This window comes from Talpa occidentalis, unplaced genomic scaffold (assembly GCF_014898055.3).
Source record: "Talpa occidentalis isolate TD23 unplaced genomic scaffold, MPIMG_talOcc4v2.1 talOcc4.11, whole genome shotgun sequence".
Taxonomy (NCBI): Eukaryota; Metazoa; Chordata; class Mammalia; order Eulipotyphla; family Talpidae; genus Talpa; species Talpa occidentalis.
The window spans coordinates 29,975,822-30,003,360 of record NW_023601104.1 but is presented as its reverse complement, the minus strand read 5'-3'; the positions used below and the strand labels follow the sequence as shown (position 1 = coordinate 30,003,360).

The window sequence follows — 27,539 nt, the reverse complement described above, 5'->3', positions numbered from 1 at the left end:
AAGGCCCTGAACCCAATCTTGCAAAAGCATCCCCACATTCTCCGGTTTCAGTTTAATTAGATCCATGTGCCTCCTACTACCATTACGTTGCAAGTTCCTTGAATGGAGGAAACTAGTCTTCCCTCTTTTGCATCCCACACAGTGCCGAGTACATCCCAAAGCAAAACGAGGAGCAGGTTTAAAAATTCCCAGTTGCGGATGATGGCAGGGGTAGAGAGGGGTCTTACCTTTCATCATCCACGACACTGACTTTAGAGAGTCAGTTTACCTGTAGCGGGAGCAAGGGAGGGAGAGTGGGCCCATGGACTGTAATTGGGGTCATCCAAGGAGCTGGAGGTTCGAGTGACTACTTCACAGAACATCACATTCAAAAAAGGCTGTGGTCACCCTGATCCTCAATAAGCTTAGGGCTGAGCAAGAAAACTCTGAATGTGCAATCTGTGTTTCATCCCCCTTTCCTGGCGGATGGAGCACAGCTGAATGAGGAGGCTGTACCTGGGTAGTTCTGCATCATCACAGCAGGCATGCCCCGGTAGCTGGGGTGGCTGGGGTCATAGGACTGGCTGTAGGAGTACCCGTGCATGTAGGGGATGTAGGACTGGTGCTGGGTGAGGGGAGAAGACACAGGCACGTGGACACTTGGTCGGGGCTCCTTGTTCCCGAGACGGGATTCCTCGGACGTGGACAGCTTGCAGTCACTACTTGTGCTTTCCTTCCCATCCTCCTTGGGGACAGAGTCCTTACTCCGAATCCTTTCTTCCTTCAATTTGCGGTCCCGCTCCTCTTTCCACCGCTCATCCTCTGACTTTATGTCTGAGTACTTGGCAGGATAAACGTACGTCCACATCCGGGGCTCTGCTTCCTATAACCAATCACAGGATGAGTGAGTGAGAGAGGGCGGGCAGGAAGACAGGAGAGAGAGAGGGAAGAGGAGACAGAGGTTTCATGGCCAAACACAGTAGCAACACAAGAGACGCAAGAGTAGAAACACAAGAGACACCCAGGCAGAGTGTGATCTTGGCCCCTAATGATCTTCATTTACAATCAGCTCTGGTCCCTCCTGCTTAAAAAGCCTCCCCCCTCCCCTCCAAAAAGGAAACAAGATGTGGTAAAGAAAAGGAAAATCCATCAAGTGATGGATTTCCCTAGGAGAGAATAAGCATTTTAATCTTCTTCAGAGCAAGCTTGGGTAGGCAGCTGTAAGTGTTGCTCAGCTCCAAGGAGGGGGTGCAATGGTGGTTCTAAGAGGGAAGGGAAGACTTTCCGTCGCCTGGGCAGAGCAAGAGGTGAGACCAAGTTCTTAGTTCTAACTTGACCTATAAAATCTTTTTGAAAGTGGCGCAGTCTGAGCGGTGTACTTGTGGCATATGCCACAAAATGAAGAGATCACCATTAAAACTTCCAAAAAAACCCAAACAGTGGAAGAGATACTAGACTAGGAATCAGGATACCTATTTCTAGTTCTGGCTCTCCTAACGCAGCTCAAGTAACCCTAGACAGTCCAAAGTAACCAGTCTGGGCCTCTCTTCAAACAGGAAGAACACTTTTGACTGATATAAAAGTGGTTTTCACAAAACAAAGAAATGATTTACAAAGGTAAAGAATCTCTCAAATGACAGATTTCCAGTCTGTTGAGCCTCTACAAAAGGAGAGCCCTGATTTGTGGGAAAGGAGAAAGACTATCGAATAGCATTTCTACTTCTGCCCAAAGCGTTACCTGTCGGTACCAGAGTATGGGATCCACCTCCGCCTGTCGGCCACACTCAGCACCAGTCTTAGCCTCAGAGGCCTCCTTGCCTAGATGGCTGGCCTCACTCAGCTTCACTTTCAGTCCCTCTGGGGCCTGGCTGGGCAGTTTGGAAGAGTCATCTAACTTGGGGATAATGACTGACTTGGCAGAGTCTGCCCCTGGTTCCTTGGCCTTGCCGGGTCCTGACTTGACCAGGTCTGTGAGGCTGGGGGCCTTGGTGAGAGTTGGGGGAATAGAAGGCTTTTGCTTCCATTCTTCCTTGAGTGCTGCCTCCCGCTCCTTCAGGCCCAACTCTGCCTTCTTGTCCAGTCCCCGCGGCTGCTGCTCCAAGCTCTGCCGCTTCTGCTGCTCTTCATACTGCTGCCGGTAAGCCGTGTTTGTGCTCAGGAGGTGGGTGTGGTAGCTCTGGTCGCTGTAGCCGTAGGGGGGCACGTAGGCATACTGGTTGTAGTACAGGGACTGCATGTACATGTTGGGACGTTGCTGGATGACGGAGGGCTGCTGACTGGAACTGCTCAGCTCTGCTTTCTTTTCCTCACAGACGTCATTCTTCACTTTCCCCTCTATGCTCTCTGGCTCCTCATCTTTTTTTGTCTTCAGGGCCTGGCTCTCCACTCCTGCTTGGCTGCTGGGATTCAGAGCTCCTGGGCTGGACTGTGCGTAACTTGGAGAGTAATAACTCTCAAAGCCTTGATAATATGGTGAGTCTTTGCTCTGCGGCTGAGGGGGGAAAAGCGTTTTCTTAGCTCCTTCCTTAACCAACTGCTCAGGGTCCTTTGATTTGACACTGTCCACTTTGCCTTCCCCATCCTCCCCAGCATCAGAGATGTCAGAGTACGCAGGGCTGTTGGTTTTGACTGAGCTGGCTTCGGCTCCATTCTGGGTCACTACGTGTAAGGGAGTCATGGGCTGGGTAGGGGTAGTGCTCTCCAGGCGACTACTGCCGCCAATGGAAGGGCTGGGGGCATTGTCTGTGAAACTGTAGATCTTGTCGGCTTCAGCCTTGATGCTAGCCAGCCGGCTCTGGTGGGGGTCTGATGAGCCATTTAGGAGCCCCTCCATTTTCATCCCATCTCCTGACGATTCCCTGAATGGGCTTTTGCCTTCTTCGGCTCGACACACCTTCCCTGGGGTCAGAGGACTTTCAAGTTCCTTTGAAGATTCCTTCTTTTTTTTGTCTTTCTTCTTCTTGTCCTTGGCTGGTGTCAAGGCAGGGTTGACTGTGAAAGGCTCTCCCATCACAGTGGGCTTGGGCTGAATGGGTTTGAGTTGGGGACTGTTGGGCATGGCTTGAACCACCGTGGTGGTCAAGCCCGAGGAGGATCCTGGGCTTGCTGCTGTGAAGGTGGCTGTCTGGAAGGTGTAGATTTGCTGCGGGGGTATGGCGGGGGCAATGGGCCGGGCTGACTTTAGGCTTTTGGAAGGAATCTTTTCTGGTTTCAAACTAGAGGGTTTTTTACACTTTTCTTTTTCCATACACTTCCTTTCCAAAGAATCAAAGGCATCGTTGCTTGTTTCATCCATTACTGAGGGTCCATCATCAGAGCCATCATTGGATAAGGCTCCAAGGTCTGTGTCCCCTTCCCCACTCAGCTTTTTCTTACAGAGGCCTTTTGTGCTGAATTTGCTTGAGGGAGAAGGGCTGTGGGGCTCTAGGAGCCGAACTTTGGGGGTAGCTGAGCGGGCAGGGGACAAGGAACCTTTCTGTGAGACAGATGCACCATTGCAGCTCCCAAGGTCTGCATGGAGGGCGGGCTCTTCTCCATACTCACTGTCTCCATCTGCTTCTGGCTTGCTATCATCATCTGTGTGGGCATGAGCCTGGTGGTACTTAAGTCCATTGATGTGCTTGTACTTTTTGTTACAGTTTGGGTGGGGACAGTCAATAAGGACAGGGGAGGGACAATTTCTGTCTAGCATAGTGGGTTCCACCTTGGTCGCAGGGAGGGGGCCAGTGGCCGAACCCATGGAATTCGTACGAACACGCTTGCTCCCTTTGGAGTCCTCTGAGCTAGAATTCAGCTCCATGTCCGAAAGGGGTTTGTTTTTCCTCTTATTAGCTGAGGAAGGGCTGGCCTTGACATCCTCAGAGGTGCTACTTGCAGGTGGGCGATGCTCTGAAGAATTTTGGCTGCCGCGACGGCCTTTGCTGTTGGCTCCTGCACGGGTTTTGCTGCTGCTGCCGGTCCCTTTGCTGTCAGAGGCTGCAGCTGTCTCAGTGACAGGGGTATTGCTGTTGGGACGCATGCGCTTGCCTCTACCCCGACCGTTGCGCATTTCCAAGTCACTGGTGGGGGAATCACAGAACCTTGGTAAAGGACAAACACAATAGGATTATTATTAAGAAAATATCTTCAAACCCGTTTAACCATAACCTCCAGAAGAACTGACCAGATGGTAACTATCAATTTCAATAAATATGATTTGTTAAAGGAAGTGTGAAAGTCTGGGAACCACAAACTCCTAGGGATGCTACCTGCATGCTAATTGCAAATTATTCCCTAAACCTAACATTTAGGTTTCCCAAACCCTGGCAAACTGAATACTAATATTAGGAACAAGCTGTTTAGTGCCATTCACTGAAATGTCAATTTTAAGGTCAAATTGTAACTGGGAAAGGTCCCTGTGAAATTCACATCATCTAGTGGAGCTTAAAAAAACTAAAAATGTTCTTAAATTTAAATTTCTGAGAGGCAGCATCAAAAAGCATCATAATGAGTATTTGTTCCCCCTAAGTAAAATTCTGTGGCTTTGGTCTAACAGTGACTATCAGAAGAACCCAGAATTCAGTAAGTCCAGACAAAGGCTCAAATAGGCTCTCTTCCCTGCTCCTACCCAACCCATTTATACTTAATTTATTTTTCTTGAATGTCAGATGAGTATAGCGCCTTCGCTTCTCTACACGCCATAATGTCCTTTAAAAGCTGGGTATCTTTTAAAAGCTATCCAATTCTAGCAGAATAAAAGAATAAGGAATCACTGTAAAATTAGGGTGGTTCAGATTAATATAAGCTGTAAAGTTGTATAGTGCTTACCTGGGGGGTGCCCAATCATGCCGTGTGCAGTCTAGAAGTGTGCCTACGTATGTCTTGTTCCTCCATGTTACATTCACCACCAACATCCCTGGAAGACAAGAAGAGTCAGATGTAGATAACAGAAATCCTGCTGGCCACTGAGAAGAGTATTTTGCATTTGTGTAGTAACAATCACTCTGGCATCTGAAGGAAGCTTTAGGGAGTGCTCTGGATAGGTGACTGGATAAATATGTATATATACACATACACACTGGAATATTACTGAGCTATAAAGATGAATTTTTTTCTTTTTGCAGCAAAATAGAAGGAACTTGAGGGGATTATGGGAAGTTAGCCAGAAAGAAAAAGACAGATGCTGGATGGTTTCAGATATATGGGTAATATAAAAAGCAGATGAACTGACAAAGCAAAATAAAAACAAACTAGTAGACATTGATAACTAAACTGAGGTTACCAGAGGTCAAAAGGGGGGAAGATGAAGGAGGCTTAAGGGATGGTAGGCTTATTTTTCCTTCAAAAAATATGCAAAGGCTCAGAGATGAGAGAATAAAGGCATTTTTAAAGAACTACAAGTGGGAAGCAGTTCACTGTAATGGTTAGGAACACAGACACTGGAGTTAGGGGATTTCTATCTGCGGACTGTAATCACTCATCCTCTCTAGACTTTAGTTCTCTTATCTGTGAAGAGGTGATAATAATACCTCATAAGGGTCAATAAATTACCCAACATGCAAACAAAAAAATAAAGGTCCTCAAAAAATTATAGCTGTTTTGTTAGCTTTACAACAAGCATCTCCCTGCCCCCACCCCCAGCTTTTGTAAATGGTATATTTTACATTTTGGTGTCCATGTTTTTATAGCTAGTTTATAAACAAAGAATTGATTTTTCTCAGTTTATCTTATATTCTGCCACATTAACCGAACACATTTATTAGTTCTTGAAGTTTCTTGTAGATTTGTTGGAATTTTCTGTATAGACAATTATGTAATGTGCAAATAAATATAGATGTATTTCTTCCTTTCTGATCTGTATGTCTATTTCCTTTCTCTGCTTACTACACTAGCTATATTCTAGTGACAAACAGACAATTATAAACCAGAGACATCCTGCAGGGGAGGAGGAAGAAGAAGGATCAGAGGGAGGGAGGGTGGAAAACAGGGGACTGGTGATGATGCACGGGTGCACTGGTGAAGGAAACTATGGGGACTACGTGGGTGGGGGGAAGCAAACTGTTTAAAAATGAACAATGATGTAAAAATGTATATTAAAAAAAAAAAACTAAACCATTTGTTATCAGGATTTGCGTCCCGAATGTTTGGTTTTAAATAAGATTTTATTTAGCCCCTATTCTCTCTGGAGTCAGATTTTAAAATGCTTTATCATAAAACCATATCAAAGGAGTTGAAATAAAAAAGGATTATTCTACCAGAAAGTCTCAATCTAATAAAATTAGGTTAGCAAAGAACTTTGGTTTAGTCAACTGGATTTTATTCAAAATTTGCTGAACATCTATTATGTGTAGGTGATTTCATACTCATTATCTTATTGAATATTCATAGCCATATTAAATAATTTTTTGAACAGGGCAGGCCTTAATGAGAAAGCACAATCCCCCCCAACAGTCCTGCTATATAGGGATTGCTACACTACTTTGCAAATAAGGAAATGAAAGCCCAGAAAGGTTAAGTAATTTGCCAAAGGCCTCACTTTATTAGTGGTCAGATCTTGAAGATATTAATAGCTACTTCTAATTCATTCTGATTCTTTTTACACAATTTCTTTAAAATGTCCCTTTGTCTTTATCTTTTTTTTTTTTTTTAAAAAAAGATTTATTTTATTTATGCATACAAGAGCTGGGGCATAGGCCAGAGGTGTGGGGGGTGAGAGGATTCACCAGAGACAGAGTGGGGAGCAGAACAGGCAGACTGACTGAAATACACTGTTGAGGGGAGCAGCGGTTGAGATAGGAAAGGTCTGCTGTGCCATGTGGGTTAGCTTCCTGGCTGGGGATTGAACTCGTGCTGTAGTGGCTGGGGATAGCTTGACAGTGCTGACTTAACCCCTTGTGCCAAAGGGAGGCCCCCTTTGTCTAGACAGATACATGCAAGATTGCAGTGGGGCATCCAGAGGAAAAAAGAACAGGATTCCTTTCCAGGGCTCTGGCATCATAAGGGAAATGGCTAGCCTCCGTAAGTACTCGGCTATTAGCAAAGTGAATTTAAATGGATGGCTCCTCCCAATGATGGGTTGCTGCCATTACTGCATAACCAACTGGAATAGAAACAGAGCCCATTTATTTTGAGACAAGGTAAGATTTAGAGAGGGGGCAGATGAGCACAGCTGTACATAGAGAGCAGGCATACAATTAGAAGATGGATGTTAGTCCCACTCTCTTGAAACAGCTGGGCAGGAACACATGTTTATAAATCTGTCTTCTTCCTCTAGTATAATCTGCAAACCATAGCAATAATGAATGAGCTGAAAAGACAACCGGTCTGGCAGTGCTAGAAATGGGAGAGGGGAAGAGGAAAAATTCTAATATGGAAAAACAAAATGGAGGCTTGTTTAAATGTCAAAGCAAACACATTTTTCTGAAGTGTAACTCTCTTCCTACAAGGTTCTAAGTTGAGACAGCTGGGGAAATAAGAGGACAGGAAGGAAAATGCAGAAAATAACAGACCTTGTTTCTCTATTAGGGGGCTAGCTTTAGGGCAGCAAGTAGGATAAAGAGAAAGAAAATTGATTTTAATTTTAGAAAGCTTCCTATTTATAACGTTTTAGCCTTCCAAGTGTTCAGGTAAAAATCCTTGAGAATTTTATCTGACTCCCCTCTTATCATGCCCTACATCTCATAGCAAATCTTGTTCGCTCAACCTTCAGGTTTTGACCATATCTCACTTCCTCCACTTTTCTGGACCCAAGCATGCCTTGAATTATTATAACAGCCATCTAACTTACTTCCATCCTTATTCCACCCTGACCTATTCTTAATACAGGAGCCCGAGAAATCCTATAGGATATAAAAGTTATATCCTATCATTTTTCTGCTCAAGGTCTTCTTTCCATTTTATACATATTAAGGCTTAAATTCTTATTGTGACCTTAAAGAATTTCCATGATCTTGGCTTGCATCACCTCTCTGATCAAAATCACCTCACACTGATCTAAACAGTGACGTACTTGTTCCTAAAACACAAAAGGCATGTTCCCATCTCAGGGTTTTTGAACTTGCCATTCCACAAACCTGTAACATCCCCTAAAGCTTACTCACCCTTCATTTTCAAATCCTTTCTCAAAATCACCCCATTGAGGGCATCCCTAATTCCCCCCCTCACTTGTATATTCCTTAGGACCCTTTCCTACCTTTACTCACTCCATACTATTTATCAGTATGTAAGAAAGAAGAAATTTTATCTTATTTGTTGTATTTTCACTCCTATTAGAATATGAAGGCAAGGTTTTGTCAGTTTTTTTTCACTGCTCTAGCTAACTTCTAGAAACATTCTATTTGGCACATAGAATATATGTTGAATGAATGAATCTTCTTTGTATCTCCCCAGAAAATCTTTGTTCAACAAAAAAAAATATAGTCCCATCCGTATACATAATGGGGCTAAGGAGTCTTAGTAATGTTTGAGTAATGGTTTATTTTGTGGGTTAATATCTACTTTACCCAACTGAGTCAGTAACTAGCTCCTTAACACTGGGAAAGTCACTTTATCCTCCTGGGTTTCAATTTCCTCATGTGTAAAATGTGAGGATTGGACTACATGACCTTCAAAAGCTTCCTTCCAACTCTTAAATTCTGTGATTCTATGAAGGGCTGTGAAACGCAAGTGCTAAAGAGAATAAATGACTGATAAAATGCTATTTCCCATGGAGTAATTTTTAACAATGATCAAAGACTTAAGCTAAAGAAACTACAAGCATGAAATATAAGGCATGCCATTTCAGACATTGTTTATCTGGTAGAAAAACAATTTTACCTGAGTGGGAGTATAAACTGGTAAAAACATTCTGGAAAACTACTTTATTTCTACGAAAGCTCATGTATTTCTAAGCAGATCTTCTAAAGCTAATATGCACAAAGCCAATGATCCAGTAATCCTATCTTAGAAATAAGAGCTTGTATCCAATGAAACATGGGTAAAATAATGTATAGAATGTGGTATATTCATAATGTAATACTACACAGCATTAAAAAACAAATTACTGCTACAAACTATAGCATAAATAAATCTCAACATTGTCTGTGTCATGGTAAGTGAAAGAAGCTAGACAAGACTATGCCATATGATCACATTTCAAGATGGGAAAACTCATCTATGAGGATAAAAATTAGAATGGTGATTACCTATCAGCATGGGATAGATTAGAGAGGGCATCAGAGAACCTTTCAGGGGTACCAGAAATGTTCTAATTTTGGATTCCTATATGTAGTGATTACACAGTTATGTACACAAGTAAAAACTCATCAAACTATGTACTTAACACCCGTGCATTTTGTTATACTTCAATAAACTATTCAAATGATCTGTAATAGGTAGTGGGTTCTTCTTTCTCAGTAGCACTCTACTCTATTTAAGAATTAAAGACTCTTTGGAATTTAGTTAACAAGTGAATGAGCAAACTTCCACAGATAAAATCCACCTCCCCTGAATTAATCAATAAACATTTATTGGGTGTACAAAGTGTAAAAAATGTGTAATAATGTTTTATTTATTTGCAATACTACTCTATGTATGTAGTTTTAAAAAATAAGCTTGAGATATTTAAATTGTCAAATCTCTAGTAAATACCTCTGTTACTATGCCTAGGAGATAGGGAAAATGTCACATTCATATATTGCTGGTAGGTATGTAAGAAGTGATTCACCCCTGGTGGCAATCTGGCATTATCTTTCAAAAAGTATGTATTCTTTAACCCAACAAATCTACTTCCAGGTTTGTACCCATAAACATGTACAAAATGAACAAGGTATTTACTGAAGCAGTGTTTATAATAGCAAAAATGAGTAACAATTTAAACGCCCTTCAGTAAAGGACCAGTTAAATACATTTTGGTACATCCACACATTGGAATACTATGCAGCTATTAAAAAGAACAAAACAACCCTATATATATTTAAAAAATTTTAATCAACTATAAATAAAGTGACAGGGAATACATTTTAGGATGTACAGTTACAGTTCTGGGCTTTGGAGTTGCTATTCTAGCCCAGCGAATTCCACTGAGTGGGCTTTTAATAAATATTTGTTTCTAGCCAAGGAATGGAACTTGCTATCTTCTTAGCTATTTGTTGTAATGTTAATACTTAACACAATGCCTGGCAACTAATAATAGAGGCTCAATAAATATTAGCTCCAGGAAGGCATAACTAATTCCAAGGCACAGAACTGTTACTATAGTATGCTACTATTTGTGTAAAAAGAAGAGTAGAAATATGCATTTATAAGTACATAGCTGGGTTCTGGAAGGATAAACAAACTAGTAACATTGGTCATTTCCAGGGTGAGAAACTGTGTGGCTGAGATTCAGGCAAGGGAAACTTGTTTTTCATTGTATACTCATTTTACCTGTGAATTTTGCATGCTGTGCATGCATAAGCTATTTTTATTTATTTATTTTTTAGAGGCATGTTTTATTTATTTATTTGTTTGTTTGTTTGTTTTTGTTTATACATGCACTGGGTACAGTCAGAAGTGCGGGAGGGTGAGAGAATTCACCAGAGCCAGAGCCGGGAGCAGAGCAGGCAGAAGGACCAAAGTACACTGCTGAGGGGAGCAGTGGGCGGCAGGAGAGGTCTGCGTGCCATGTGGGACCCTCCTCCGGTGGCCGGGGAGCAGCAGGGGATCAAACCGGCACCGGCGCCGCAGAGGCCGCGGGCAGCTTCGCAACCCAGCGCTCAACCGCTGCGCCACCGGAGAGGCCCCATAAGCTATTTTTTAAAAAGTTATTTGCTAAGAATATTTCAAAAACAATAAAAATTGGCAACTTTATTCAATTCAGAGTATCAGAGTGACTGCAGTTTAAAAAAAAAAAAATGTCCACAAGTTATTTGATACTCCCCCCTCAAAAAAGGTGCAGCCTGGGCCTCCCTGGGGGCGCAGGGGTTAAAAGTCTCCAGTGCTATCAAGCTATCACCTGCCACTAATGCATGATCAATCCCCGGCCAGGGAGCTAACCCACATGGTGCAGCAGACCTCTCCTTTCTCGCCCTCTGCTCTCCTCAGCAGTGTATTTCAGTAGATCTGCCGATTCTGCTCCCTACTCTGTCTCTGGTGAATCCTGTCAGCCCCTGCACCTCTGGCCTGCACCCCAGTTCTTGTATGCATAAATAAAATAAATCTTTAAAAAAAAAAAAGGGTGAAGCCTAATCCCCATCACCTTGAGTGTGGGTTGTACTTAGTAACTTGCTTCTAATCAATATAATGTGCTAGAAGTAATGTGCTTACTTTCTCAGATGAGGTGATCAAAGGCATTGTGGTTTCTTCTTGCTTTTTTTCTGGATTACTTCTCTTGGGGAACCTAGCTGCCATGTTGTGAGGATGCTCAAGAAGCCCTATGGAGAGGTCTATGAGACCTCATAGACCTGTTTGCTTCCTGCAAACAGTCATGTGAGTAAGTAGAACTTATAAGTAGAACTTGTAGTCTCAAATCTTGATGATGTCAGCCCTAGCTGACATCTTGAGTACAACCTCATGAGAGACCTTAAGACAGAACCAGTCACCTAAGCCACCCCTAAATTCCTAATTCAGAGACACTAAAAAAGAGAATACATATTTATTGTTTCAGATAGCTTTGTTTGGGGAGTGATTTGTTCCAGGTAAACTGGAGCAGTGTGTTATCCTATTTAGACAAAGAATTCATTTCACTTATTTATGCTTTCCTGAAGCTAATATTTATTGAGCCTCTATTAGTTGCCAGGCATTGTGTTAAGTATTATTTGTTGTAATATTACAACAAACATCTAAGAAGATAGCAAGTTTCATTCCTGGGCTAGAAGCAAATATTTTATTAAAGGCATGCTTAATGGAATTCACTGGCCTAGGTACTAGAAAACAAAGATAAATAAGGTCAGCTGCTGTCTGCTTAATATAAGGGTATAAAAACAAGAAAAGGTAGGGGAAGAGGTCACATGAAACTAGATATTCCAATAGCTTTGAATTTTCAAATGGAAAGTCATCATTTGCTTATATGCTGCTTTAAAAATCCTGTTTCAATCCCAATTTTCAGTCCTGATTGTTATTGACAACTGCATCCTGGATAAATGGCAGGTTAGCATGCAGGCATTCATTTATCTATTTATCTATCATTCATTCACTCAAAAAATGAATACCTACTTTGAGGCAAATATGGTTCTAAAGTAAGAGGATATAGCAATGCATAACTGACTGTCCTTGTTCTTATGCAACTTATTTCAGGTGAGGAGAGACAGACAAGACTATAAATAAATGAACAAGTAAATAGGTTAGACAATGGTAAACCCTCCAAGAAAATAAAGGAGGAACAGAAGAATAGAGGATGTGAGGAATAGACATGTTGCTATTTATAAAGGGTGGTAAAGAAAAGCCTTATTGAGAAGGGTGACATCCAAGCAGAAAGACCTGAGAGGTGAAAAACTAGAAATCAGATTGGGTGGGGAAATTAGATGGAAGAATATTTTAGACAAAGGAAAAAGCAGGTACAAAGGCCCGGTAGTGAAATGTTCTGCAGAATAGCCAAGTGAATAGTGTGGCTGTAACACAATATCTGAGGGGAAGAATGGGAAGAGATGAGGTCAGAGAGATGCAAAGTTTTTAAGAAAGGGGGCACAGCAAATATTTTAGAATTAGTGGTAACTACTCAATTCCTGTAGCACAAAAAGAGTCATAGAAAACATGTAAATATAAAAGGCATAGCTTGTGTTCCAATAAAATTACACAACAGGCAGCTGAACAGATTTGACATCTAGGCTATTATCTGCCAATCCCTGACAGTCATTTTAACACCTTCTAGGGCAAATGATAGAGGCAAGTGGGGAGCTGTATATATACCTAGACTTTGGCCTCAGAAGGCATTCTCTTCTGAAACAAAGCTATAAATGAAAGTTAACAGAAATACTTCCATAAATATTAGTTACTCAAAAGTTGTTTGTTGACCAAATAAAAGATAAAGCAGCTAGTCTGGACTCAAAATACCAACTATAACTGTTCCTGCAGAAAATGTTTTGCTTTACTTTGAAACATAAGTAGTTCATAAATTGAGGATGTTCCACATATGGGGAGTATTTTAATCTTTTCCTGATGACTCAGGGACATTCTAGTTCTGATTATCCTAAGGTATGATAGAGATATGTCCCTTTAAAGGTTATTAAGGTCTTAAGAATAATGGCCCGGGCCTCCCTGGTGGCGCAGCAGTTGAGCGCTGGGTTGTGAAGCTGCCCACGGCCTCTGCGGCGCCAGTTCGATCCCCGGCTGCTCCCCGGCCACGGGAGGAGGGTCCCACATGGTGTGCAGACCTCTCCTGCCACCCGCTGCTCCCCTCGGCAGTGTACTTCGGTCCTTCTGCCTGCTCTGCTCCCCGCTCTGGCTCTGGTGAATTCTCTCACCCTCCTGTGCTTCTGACTGTACCCAGTGCTTGTATAAACAAAACAAACAAACAAACAAATAAATAAATAAAAACATGCCTTTATTAAAAAAATTATAAAAAAAAAAAGAATAATGGTCCTCTATTAATTATGGCCAAATTGTTCTGTTGAAGTTTTTGTGTTTTGCTTTTCAAAACACAAGTGTCAGCAGTCACTTTTCCTTGTTATTAATATGCCTACCTTTTGCTTTAAGTAATTTTTCCCCTAACACCAACCTTTGTATTGCATTTAACTCCTTTAGATTTCATCTACTTTAGATAAGGAAATCAGGGAGTCAATACTAATGAAGCTCTGTCATTAGTGCCTACAGATTCTCTTATCTGACCTCCTGGCCAGATATACACCATATATCCATTAATTCCAGGATTCTCCTAAGAGCTTGTTATATTTGGAATCAGAGTCCATAGGGGGAAATTTTACAGCTAATAGCCAAAGGAATCATTCAGACAAAACCATTTTTTGGAAATCCCTCACAACCAGTTTGTCTGTGAGCTTTGAATGCAGTGTATGGATAAGTGTGGTCAATGTCCAATAAGCAGTTTTTAAAAATTAGAAATTTGTTTTTATTCCTCTTTTAAGCATGTTATTTCCACCAATAGCTAATGAAGGTCTCAGTACGAATGTAAAGAATGCTTAGACATGGTCATAAATGAAACACACAACTTAAGGTTCTCTTAGACTAAGAAACTAAAAAGCATTGGTTTTCAGAGAGTGGTTGTAGGGCCCCTGGAAATTCCAAAGACAGTTTCAAGAGGTCTGCAAAGTCAAAACTATTTTTGTAATAGTATTAAGACAACTTTGTTTTCTTACTTTTTTTCTTTTTTAAGATTTATTTATTTTATTTATACAAGCACTGGGTACAGTCAGAAGTGCGGGAGGGTGAGAGAATTCACCAGAGCCAGAGCGGGGAGCAGAGCAGGCAGAAAGACCAAAGTACACTGCTGAGGGGAGCAGCGGGCCGCAGGAGAGGTCTGTGTGCTATGCGGGACCCTCGCCCGGTGGCCGGGGATTGAACCGGGGCTGCAGAGGCTGCAGGCAGCTTCGCAACCCAGTGCTCAACTGCTGCGCCACCGGGGAGGCCCTGTCTTCTTACTTTCATTCTTTCATGAGTGTACCTAAGAGTTGTCCAGAGGCAGCATAAAAACTGAAATTTCACATACTGAATATAGAAGTACATAAGAGAATCAACTTGTCTTCTATTAAACCAGACATTACTTTGCAAAATTGCAGAATGATGCTACTCTTCTCAGTCTTTAATTTTTTTCTATCAATCTAGTGGCAAACCACTGACAGATTAATCTACTTTCATGAGCCTCCCTAACGGCGCAAGGGGTTAAGTCGCAGCCTGTGAAGCTGTCCGTAGCCTCTGCAGCAGCGCGAGTTCTATCCCAGAGAGCAATCCACATGGCGCAGCAGACCTCTCCTGTCTCACATGCTGCTCCCCTCAGCACTGATTTCAGTTGATCTGCCTGTTCTGTTCCCTGCTGTCTCTGGTTAATCCTCTCAACTCCCACACCTCTGGCCTGTATCCCAGCTCTTGTATGCATAAAATAAAAATAAATCTTAAAAAAAAACTGCTTTTGTGCAATTAGAGTGTGTGTGTGTGTGTGTGTGTGTGTGTGTGTGTGTGTATAAGCAGTGGACCCCATCACTGTGCCAAGTGCTATGGAGATTCAAAACTTTCACTGAGATTCAAAACTTTTTACTCTATCTGGGGAGAAGGGACATGGATATACATAAAACCATTACTTAAACCTTAACTTTTTCTTTCTTTTTTTAAAAGATTTATTTATTTATGCATACAAGAACTGGGGTACAGGGCAGAGGTATGGGGGGTGAGAGGATTCACCAGAGACAGAGTGGGGAGCAAAACAGGCAGATTGACTGAAATACACTGCTGAGGGGAGCAGCGGAAGAGTCAGGAGAGGTTTGCTGCACCATGTGGATTAGTTCCCTGCCCAGAGACTGAACTGATGCTGCAGTGGCTGTGGATAGCTTCACAGTGCTAAAATTTAACCCCCTGTGCCATCAGGGAGGCCCTAGTATTATTTTTTTTTAAATATTTATTTTATTTACTTATGCATACAAGAATTGGGGTGTAGGCCAAAGGTGAGGGGGAAGGAGGATTCACCAGAGACAGAGTGGGGAGCAGAACAGGCAGATCTACTGAAATACACTGCTGAGGGGAGCAGCAGGCAAGACAGAAGAGGTCTGCTGCACCATGTGAGTCAGCTCCCTGGCTGAGGAGTAAACTCCTGCTGCAGCTGCTCATGATAGCTTGAATAGCATTGAGACTTTAACCCCTGCACCACCAGGGAGGCCCAAGGCTTAATATTACTTTTAAGTGAATTCCTAAGTACATCTTTTAACACTTTCTCAATTTCAATTCCTAATATGGTAAATATCAAGAGATATAAACAAACACCCTTTGAAGTTTTCAATACTTTTTAAAAGTGAAAAGGAAGCCTGAGTCCAAGAGGTTTTAGAACTGCTGAGTTAAGGGGTAAAAACTGTTTTACTTCTGCCTTTTTTATAGAAATGTTAACTAAACTGCTACTACTTTTTTGCTGGGAGTCAGAGAGTTGGGGAATAGACAGTTCTATCACTGCTGTCAGTTTTGCCTTCTGAGGATCTGTTTGCCCTGCTGGAATTTTCCTAAGTTATGAGAATTCTGGACTCTGAAGAGAGGCAACTAAAGAGCTGTAAAGGAAACAGGAGACTGGATAACCAGAAAGGAGACGACGCTGACAAAGGAGGAAGCAGAGCTGGTATTCTGTGACATATGGATAAGAGTCAGTTATCATGGCCTGTTCATTCTGCCTTTGAACTTTCTCAGAATGTCTTCTTTACCATTCTACCACAATCACCACAGTCAGGTCTATTCCTGTAACTTAACCGGTACTCACCAAGTGACTCACTTGTAGACAGCCTCTGAATTGTGTTCCCTAACTTGCCTTTAATTTTTTTCTATCAATCTAGTGGCAAACCACTGACAGATTAATCTACTTCAAACTGCTTTCGTGCAATTAGAGAGTGTGTGTATATGTGTGTATGTATGTATGTGTATACACGTATGTGTGTATAAACATTGTACCCCATCACTGTGCCAAGTGCTATGGAGATTCAAAACTTTCACTGAGACTCAAAACTTTTTACTCTACCTGGGGAAAAGGGACACGGATATACATAAAATCTTAAGGGTACTTGGGATTAGCACGGCACACATGTGACGATGAGCTGAGGCTGTGGGTTAGAGAGCAGTGGCTATGGGAAGAAGACCTTGAAGAAGCTAGTCTAATAGTTGATGCTAAATAAACACCTGACTGTCACTGATAGGTGTGCTACTACATTAAGTTATAGAAGTAAAATAAGACAAAAAATCTTGACTGGTATTCTGGGTTGCTGAATTCACCCTACCCTGGTTGTTCATCCACTGTTTTCTAAATATGGTAAGAATAGAAGTTGTTTTCAGCTTACTGTTCAATGACTTGATTCATTTCCCTGCCCCCGCCCCGAGTCATTCTTTATGTTTAAAGTACACATTTTTATTTGTATATGTAGCTGTATAAAATATGTATTATTTTGATTTCATGTTTTATACTTTGCATACATATTATCTCATTCCTTTTTTTATTCAATCTAGCACTATATTTTAAAGAAGCATCTCTATTACTATTTTATATCTAACCAATAGACTGTTTATAATGTCTATACCTACCATTTAAAACTAATTAATGAGTTCCTATCAGTAGTTAGGGGCTATAGAGATACATAGAAAGAGACATGGTCCCCATACTATCCTCATGTATGTTACAATTTGGAACAGATAAATATACAAAAGGACAATGTGTTATCAGTCAACTGTTGATATAGACTGAATACAGACTGGCTGAATGCCAAGTGAACTATCCCTTACCACATCAAGATATATTTAATAAAAAAAAAAAACAGAGAAAGGCTATGACATCTAGATTTAAACGAATGATATGGTGAAGTTGTAAAATAACATTTTAAGCATGTTTAGATTTTTCTCTAGATGGAGCTAGAGCAACCACGTCATCTTTTATAATTCAAGTTTCCTTCAATGTTATAAAAAGAGTGAGCGAATTTATGATTCATTAGCAACTTGGTAGTTCCTCTTTTAATTTTATTGCTTTTTGGCTCCTAGTCTTGAATAGTGGGAAATCCTGGACAGTGTAAAGAAATTAAAATTATAGAGAAACTCAAAACCCCAATGGATTCTCATGCAACCTGTTAAGAGCTACTAACTGAAAGCAATGCTTCTACTTGTGTATGGGGTGGAGGAGTAGGTTCAAATAAATTTCTCTGCTTCCAGGAAGCTTCTAACCTAGATTGAAGTAAAGGGGACACAATTCTAATATAAAGCAGAAGACACTACCACCAGCAATGCTTAGCATACTAAGCCAAAAGATCATAAGATGCATATGGTAGGTAATGAATATTCTACCCTGTCTAAAGAATAAGGGGGGAACTCCCTGGTGGCGCAAGGGGTTAAGACGCAACCTATGAAGCTATCCGCAGCCACTGCAGCACGAGTTCGATCCCCCCAGCCGGCCAGGGAGCAACCCACATGGTGAGGCAGACCTCTCCTGACTCGCCCGCTGCCTTCCTTGAAGGCTTGCAAGATTATAGTTGCCATTTATTGTGCTTAAGATTCTTCCATATATTATCTCATATTTCATACTCTCAACAATTCCAAGTAATATCACCCCTAGTTTACAGATGTAGAAATGGAATTTAGAATAATCTGTTCTACTATTACACAGTTAAGTAAGATGTAAAGCTAAGACCTGAATCCAAATCAGTCTGACTTTGTACTAAAGACTTAATTACATTGTCTCCCAAGATGAGGGCACACATTCTTAGTTCGCCATAGCTTGCATTTCCAGGTGTAAAACACTAAATGGTCCATGTACTGCACTTGAGAATAAAATTGTGAACCAGAGTGAAAGCGATCAACACTTGGAAGTTTATTTTTGGCTGAGAAGCAGGTTATTGATTTTATGTTTGACCTCTCTACCAGCAAAGAGACAGAAGCAGCAATAAAGCTGCATACTGGCTGCAAAAGGAAAGATACATAGAGTAGAATAGGCAAGACACAAAAAGAAAATGTCAACATAAGGGAAAGACAGAATAGAAACAGAAATGGGGGGGGGGAATAAGGGATAGAAACGCAGAAGTCCACAGCTGCAAGGTTATTATGAAACATGTGAGATTTCTTTGTGTGTTAGTATGTTACTGATAGGAAACAAAGCTTAATTCTTGAAGAGCTGGAAAATTTCAGAAATACTTTAACCTAGTACTTAAGAAAAGGATATAACTAGGGCCTCCCCGGTAGCACAAGGGGTTAAGCACAGCACCGTGAAGCAATTTGCAGCCTCTGCAGCATGAGTTCGATCCCTGGCTGGCCAGGGAGCTACCCACAGGGCGCAGCAGACCTCTCCTGTCTTGCCCGCTGCTCCCCTCAGCAGTGTATTTCAGTCAGTCTGCCTATTCTGTTCCTCACTCTGTGTCTGGTGAAACCTCTCACCCCTCACATCTCTGGCCTACACCCCAGTTCCTGTATTCATAAATAAATAAATCTTTTAAAAAAGGATATAGCTAGGTTAAATAAATCAAATACAGTAAGTATCCTTTCTCTTAACATGGAATATGTTTGCACTTAAATGTTATGGGAAAACAGAGTGTTATAGGATAATACTCATGATATATATATTCCTCAATTAACAAACAAGATACAGAGAAGGGTTCCATGTTATTAAAAATAAAACAAAAATGTATGTTTAACAAAATCATAACAGTGGTTCTCTGGTGTCTTATGAGATTTATGATTTCTCCTTTTTGTTTTCCAAATGTTCAACAATAAGAAATTATTTCCCACCCACAACCACACTATTTTTAAGACTCTTTTAAATCACCTGAAACACAAACTCTGTAGCCAATAACAATTAGGTCCTTACTTCCCCTGCCCAAGTTCCTACTAACTATAAATTTGCCTATTCCAGAGACCTCATACAAGTGGAATCATAGAATACCTGTTTTTTGCCTTTACATGGCATGTTTCCAAGGCTTACCCACAACGTGGCATGTACCAGAATTCCATTCCTTCCTATTGTTTTCTAGTCCATGTAAGATATACACACACTTTGTCGATCCATTCATGTTGTTGGACATTGGTTGTTTCCATTTTTTGGTAATTGTGAATAATTCTACTATGTATATTTGTGTATAAGTTTTGTCTGAACACCTGTTTTCAACTCTTTGCAGTGTATACCTAGAAACACAATTGCTAGGTCATGTGTTCAGTCCATGTTTAGCTTTTTGAGGAATAACCAAACTGTTTCACACAAAGTATGCAACATTTTGTCTTCACCTACAATCCGTAAGGGGCCCAATTTCTCCACATATTCTCCATACTTGTTAGTTTCCACTTTTCTGATAATAGCCGTCTTAGCAGATATGCAGGGGTACCTATTGTTTTTTTTTTCCATTTCCTTTATAATTAATGATATTGTGCATCTTTTTATGTGCTTTTTGGCTCTCTGAATAGCTTCTTTAAGCAAAATGTCTATTCAAGTTCATTCTCATTTTTGACTCGGCATTTTTAAAAATTATTGTTGAGTTTTAGGAGTTCGTTATATATTGTAAATATTAATCTCTTAACAGATTTGTAATTATTTTCTCCCACTGTAGACTGTTATTTTCAATTTCTTGATAATGTCTTTGGATGAATACAAGTTTCATTTTGATGGAATCCAATTTAGTTTTTCTTTTGTTGCCTGTGCTTTTCATATCATATCCAAGAAACCAGATGTTCTATTTAAATCAATAAAAATACATATTTTTAAGAAAATAGAGGAAAAAATAGTTGCTAGTGGTGGGGTAGAAACTGTAGGAGGAGAAATAGCTTATTGCTTCTCATTCTGAATTCAAAGCACAATACAACACAGTTTAAAACAAAGAGTATTTTAAGAATCGACTTTCCTCGTCTTCCTAGAATGTGATCTTGGAGGGGATCTCTTAGTCCAAAGATAGGGATAAAATGCTTTTATACTTCAAACTTTCAACTTACCAACTTTTATAATTTTGTCCACTATTTATAGATGATATGTCAGATCATTCATTCACACAGGGCCCACTTTGGACTTAAAACACAGTACTTAGCAGTAGTCCTTTGGTACCAAGCCATTTACCATTGTTTATGCAATTTTTCAATTGACCCCTAAGACTCACATCTTGAGGAGGAATTTTTGGTAAAGGGACTTAGCCCTGGGCATGTAAATATCAGTTCTAACACCTGTTATTTTTAAAGAACCTGCTTCTTTCTGTTTGTTCTTTTCTCTTTTCAAAAAGCTTTTCAACTTAAAAAAAACAAACAAAAAAAAAAAAAAACCAGACTCACTTGGAAGCTGTATTTCCTTAGGTTGGCTAGAGAAATAAAAAGTGCTAAGCCTAATGCCCAGTGCTAATGGAATGGTTAACAATAAACACTAATGGTTGTTGTTGACACACTTTACACTGGTGCCAAATTGTTCAATTTAGTCCTATTCTCTAGAAGCTGAATGTGCCTTCAGTGGTGCTTTTCTCTTTGCTTTCTTAGTAAAGTCCTCTTTACTCTCCCAAAACCTCTTGTGTCTGCCAAAGATCCTTTTAGCCACTAGTAAATGATCAAGAGTTTATTAATAGGCTGTGCATAGTTCCAATTTCTTTCTAAAGGAGAATGACAGACCTGTTTGTCCACTGATGTTAAAGTTGGGGCAGGGAGGAGGTGGAGGGCTCATCTGCAACAAACATTTCAACATCTTAACTCCCAGTCAATACTAGTTTCAGATTTTTCAGTCCTTTTTATAAACAAAAGTGGGTAGAAGAAGAGAGCATATGAAAGTAAGTCAGAGTTTCTGGAAACCTGTAAACATAGCTTGGCCTGAAGTAATACAGTGCAGGAAACTGGCCAGCACTGAGAGAGGAAGGAGGCTTACATGAGGATGTCTATGAGAAAGACTGACTTGGAAGTCTAGGTTCTATTACCTCTGTGATAGCCCCAGTTAGGGGAATAAAGGATTTTCTCCCCACAGTTGATCTCTGGCCCATTACTAACATTTAACCCACTAACCACACTAACCGTGTGATTAGACAGTATGCAAATTTCTGAGCACTCTTTCTTCCAGGACAAAAGTTCAAATCAGTAATCTAGGGGAAGAGTAAATATAATACCAGAAATTTATAAGAGTAAGTAGTCTTCAGAAAAGAGAAGACTAGGGAAAATTAGGACAATTTGTGGTTCATTTACTGGTAAAGATCTCTCCCCCTGTCCCCTCCCCATCGATTTTTATCTGATAACCCTTTTTATTTTATGGGTTTGCTATGTAGTAATATCAGGAACTTTGATAAAGATTGCCACACTCAGGAAAAACTTGTTTCAAATTTGTCTGCAGCAGTGAAAATTATTACAGAGAATTCTTTGCTGTGCTATAAATTCTTATGTCCTACCAAACCCCATGCAGGCAGAACCTCAAATTAGTTTCATGACACCATTCCCAAGATTTTCCCTCACTTATCATAGCAATCCATTCACCCAAAAGTCATGGATTTTAAGAAGAGGGAGGGGGAGTTAACATAGGGGAGGGAAGGGGCCTCCCTGGCGGCACAGTGGTTGAGCGCTGGGCTGCGAACCTGCCCGCAGCCTCTGCGGCACCAGGCTGCTCCCCGGCCACTGGAGGAGGGTCCCACATGGCGCGCAGACCTCTCCTGCCGCCCGCTGCTCCCCTCAGCAGTGTACTTCGGTCTTCTGCCTGCTCTGCTCCCCGCTCTGGCTCTGGTGAATTCTCTCACCCTCCCGCACTTCTGACTGTGCCCAGTGCTTGCATAAATAAATAAATCTTAAAAAAAAAAAAAAAAAAAAACAGGGGAGGGAAGAACACAAGGGAATAATGGTGATGATTCATGGGTGCTATGATGGTGTGAGAACTATGGAGACTACAACAATGTAAGAAAAAAATTAATTAATCTAAAAAAAAAAAAAAAAAAGTCATGGATTTGACTATAGGGGAGGTTGTCCAAAATCAGAAACCCAAAGGCAGAAATGTGGTTATTATGCCTTTAGGGGAAAAAAAATTCCTTTAGAGAAGATACTTTCAAAGAGACTCTATACTTCCCAGGAGCCTTTATTGACACTATTCATCTCTGAGGTTAACCCAATAAAGCAATCTGGGATAAAGTTATCTGCAGAAATGTTTGGAGCCCATGGTTCCCAAACTTTGCTGCACATGGTGCACCTGGAGATCTTTAAAAGTTAGACACACCTGGCTCCCACCTATAGACATTCTGATTTTATTTAAATGGGTAAGACCTCAGCATTAGGATTTTAAAGATCTCCACCCTCATATTCTAATGTGCACTAAAATCTGGGAACAACTACTAGGGAAAATGGTTATACTCAATTTTTTATGCCTTTAGTTCTGGGATTGACAGGAAACAAACAGAAAAAAAAAATCCTAAATCCTTATTTCTAGAATCTTCTTGGGCTGAATGAGCCAAAGAAAACACAAAAATAACACCCATCATCCTAAAATATTTTCACATGGTTGTGGTATTTTCTCTCCACAGAATTTCAGGCAAACGCATAATAGCCAGTAGAAGCCACTGCAAGTACGTACCGATTTGGGGAGTGGTAGATCTGCCTATACTAAAACTACAAATAGTAAAAAAAAAATTGGTATAGGGTACAGACATGTAAGGCCAATGTATACATCCACCAAATGTAACCACCCTACCTCCATGGGGAGGCTGGGAGAACCACTAATCTGAGAGTTTTTCCTCCCTTTACAAATTCCTGCAGCATGGAAACTTTGCATAAGTACAACAGCTTCACCACACCCTCAAATCACACATCCTCCCTTTCCTCTTGCTGAGGTAACCATACACTGTACCCACAGTGTGCGGGTAGGGTGTGGGAAGTGGCTCAGCAGAGGTCATCATGCCTTAGGCTGTCCAGCTGGAGTCCCTATCTGAAAAGCACTAGGAATAAGAATGGCATCATTTCCATGAAACAGCTTTGAGGAAATAGTTGCCTGAAGTTGAGATGGTATCAACATGCCCAGTTTTACTACTGTACAACCTAGCAGGAAAAACCAGGACAAGATCATGGTTAAGGGCCTAAGTGAGGCACCCTTCCTTTTGTCTTTCTTCAGCTACAAGACTGGAAATGCAGCTAACTGCTAAAGCTTCTTTTTCTTTCTAAAATTTAAGATTTATTTATTTATGCATACAAGAACTGGGGTACAGGCCAGAGGTATGGAGGGTGAGAGGATTCACCAGAGACAGAGAGGGAAACAGAACAGGCAGACTGACTGAAATACACTGCTGAGGGGAGCAGCAGGCGGGTCAGGAGAGGTCTGGTGCGCCATGTGGGTAGCTCCTTGGCTTGGGATCGAACTCGTGCTGCAGTGGCTGCGGACAGCTTCATAGGTTGCATCTTAACCCCTTGTGCCACCAGAGAGGTCCCTTCTTTTTCTTCCTAGTTAACCTCCATTTAACATTTTAAGGTTTGTTAACAAAGAACTAAACTACATTGGCTCTCAGTGCCAACAAAAGGGGAAATAGTATTGTAGAGAGACGAACTCTGTAACAGGGAGGCCCCTTCTTTTTCTTTCTAGTAACCTCCATTTAACATTTTAAGGTTTGTCTACAGAGGAGAAAGAACTAAACTACATTGGCTCTCAGTGCCAAGAAAAGGGGAAATAGTAATGTAGAGAAAGGAACTATGTAACAGTTTTGGGATCCTCTAGGGTAGACTCTCTTCTGCCGGGGCAGTTTTTTGGGAAGCAATGTTTCTCACTGTCCTGCACAGTTCTAGATTTCCTGCCTTTTTTCAACTTGTGATAATAATCATTCTGAAATTTTCATTGGCCTATTATGGGTTAAATTGCCACTCTCACCCCCCTCCCAAAATATTTAAGTCCTAATTCCCATACTTCAGAATGTGATCTTATTTGGAAACAGGATCATTATAGAAACAATCAAGTTAAAATTAAGTCATTTGGGTGGGCCCTAATCCAACATGGCTGATGTCCTTAAAAACATTCTATAAAACATCCTATAAAAAGGGGACATTAGGACACTGATAAGACACACACAGAGGGAGGGTGATTTGAAGGCAAACAGGGAGAAGACAGCCATGTAATGGGAGTAATGGCAGCTATTGATTCAAAGCCAAGGATGCCAAGAATTGCCAGCAACCAACAGAAGACAGAAGAGGAAAGGAAGGACTCTCCCTAGAACCACAAGAGAGAGCATAACCCTACCAATACTGTGAATTTGACTTCTAGCCTCCAGACTGATGGGTTGTTTAAAGTCACCCAGTTTTTTGCACTTTGTTAAAACAGTCCTAGGAAAGTAATACAGCCCTAACAGCCTGCTGTTGATTAAATTTGTCAGATTTTACCCTAACTAGCTTCAATGAATGACTGCTGCTGGCCAAGGAGATTACAGTCTAGGAGTCTATGTCAGTGATTCTCAAATAGGGTGGGTGGAGAACAACAGTGATAGCAGCAGATCCTAATTTGGGGGGGGGGGGGTGTTTCACAATAAACATTTCCAAGTTCCATCCGGGGCCTGTTGATACAGAACATTAAGAGTGGGGGACAGCTAACATATATTTTAAACAAGCCCCATAAGTGATGTATCAGTAATTTGTACTGACACCTCCCATTTCCATCCCCATAACTGAGCAACATTAGTTTAAATAACAGGACAGAATTTTTGGGTCTTCCTTAAATTGATCTATAGATTCAATGTAAGCCAATCAAAAGCTTAGCAGAAAAATTCACAAGTTGATCCTAAAATGTATATGAAAATGCAAAAGGCCAAGAACAGCCAAGGCAATCTTGAAGAAGTACAATATGCTACAGGACTTCACTATCAGACACTACATGGCTACAGTCATTAAGACAGTGTAGAATTGACACAAGATCAGACAAATGGAAGAATGGGACAGAAGACAAAGTCCGGAAGTAAACCCACACACAGGTCACTTGATTTATGATAAACGTGACACTGCAATGCAGTGGAAGGAGAGGATAGTCATTTTCAATGGGATGCTGGGTCAATCAGGTATCCATATGAAAATAATAGAATCTTGACTCCCAATTAACATCTAACCTTTAGATGTTAGATGTTAATTGGGAGTCAATTTTAGCTAGATCTAGATATGAAAAGAAAAACAACAAAGTGCTCAGGAAAACAAGCAAACAAATCATAGATCATCTGTATTATCTTGGGAAAGATTTTTTTTCTTAAACAGGGCACAAAAAAACACTGAAGGAAAAAAATACTAAATTGGACAATATAAAAACAAAGAACTTCCATTCATGAAAAGGTACCATTAAAAGATAAGATATAGAAGATATTCATAATACATATACCTGACAAAGGACTTGTAACAATATACAAAGAACTACTACAAATTAGTAGGAATAAAACATATCCCAGTCCAAAAATGGGTAGAAGTTTTGAACAGGAACTTCATTAAAAGATTTCCAAATGTCCCACAAGCACATGAAAAAATGCTGAATCTCATGAATTATCATGGAAATGCAAATTAATACCACAACAAGATACTACTACACAGAAACCAGTATGGCTAAAACGAAAAAGACAAGTAAGGTCAAGTGCATAGCAACCAGAATTCTAATTGGAAGTAGGGCTATAAATTGATCAGACACTCTGGGACTGGCAATGTCTATTAAGACTAATAATATGCATTCCTTCTGACCCAGGAATTTCATTCTTAAGAGTAGGAATGTGTACACATACTCCCTAAAAGACACATACAAGAATTTTTACAGCAACATTTTCCACAGCAATCTCCAACTTTAATAACAATGTTCACCTAATGAAATACTAAAATAATGCCAATCAAGTCCCACTATGTGCAAGAGCTTGGATGAATTTCCCTGACAAAATGTTGAACTAGACATAACAAAGCATATACTATAATGATTCTATTTCTATAAAGCTCAAACTGGGCAACACTATTTTACGATGTTAGCAGTTAATTTGATTAGCTTTGGGGTTCAGCTATTGGAAGGGAAACATGAAGGGGTTCCTGGAGTTCTGGAAACAGCATTTCATCATCTAGATGCTGATACGTCAAAGTGTGTTCACTTTGAAAACTCAATGACCTGGGCCTCCCTGGTGGCGCAGCAGTTGAGCGCTGGGCTGCAAATATGCCCGCAGCCTCTGCAGCGCCAGTTCGATCCCCTGCCACCGGCAAAGGTCCCACATGGCGCGCAGACCTCTCCTGCCGTGCCCGCTGCTCCCCTCAGCAGTGTACCTCATCAGTCTGCCTGCTCTGCTCCCCGCTCTGGCTCTGGTGAATTCTCTCACGCTCCCGCGCTGCTGACTGTACCGAGTGCTTGTATAAATAAATAAATAAATCTTTAAAAAAAAAAAAAAAAGAAAAGAAAATTCAATGACCTGCATGCTTATGATTTGTGCACCTGTTTATATTATTGTTCAGTAAGACCCACTGACATAAAAAAAAAAAAAAAACAACCACCACCCAAACTTTTGGACTTGTGACTTCTATAGATCACGCCACGGTCAGCTGAGAGGCAGACTCGTTGGCTATATCAGGCAAACTGCCCAACCTCCAGGACAGCAGACCACTCTGGTATCTGATGCAACAGCTCGTGGTTGTGGAGTGAGGTAGGTTCCTGCTTTCTTATCTGTTCTTTCTTCATATTGACACTTGATTCTGGGAGACTTCTTTTTTTAAATATCATAATTATAAAGAATAGGCTAAAAGCTAAAAAGTAGAGGGGAGCTCAGTAAATGGGAATATGCACAGTATTTCAAATGTACTGAATGATGTGGGAAAATGTTCAGAAGATGGGGATAATCAGAGTCAAATAAGGAGAAGGCAGGCTGTTAACTGAATTAGTTCAGGGTTAAAAGTTTCATTTGATTGTGAGTTCAATGGGTGTAGAAAATTATTTGATAGCAGTCTTTTAGACTTTTTTTAGTCGTCTTAAAGAGAAAATAGAGTACAACTTGTGGGAGGGAGGTCTACTCAATTTCTCACCACAGCCTTTTTTGTCACAG

At 40.7% G+C, this 27,539-nt stretch overlaps 1 protein-coding gene across 6 annotated transcripts in view; it reads right to left on the bottom strand.

Moving 5' to 3' along the window:
- Positions 1-27,539, bottom strand: part of ZNF609 (zinc finger protein 609) — a 194,983-nt gene that overhangs the window by 7,363 nt on the left and 160,081 nt on the right. For all 6 annotated transcript variants that reach the window (XM_054688067.1, XM_054688062.1, XM_054688066.1 and 3 more), the window contains 3 exons: positions 4,786-4,873; positions 1,718-4,058; positions 496-862 (listed from right to left, as the gene is read on the bottom strand). In XM_054688067.1, coding sequence (XP_054544042.1) covers positions 496-862; positions 1,718-4,058; positions 4,786-4,873 — 2,796 coding nt within the window. The remainder of the gene's footprint in view (positions 1-495; positions 863-1,717; positions 4,059-4,785; positions 4,874-27,539) is intronic.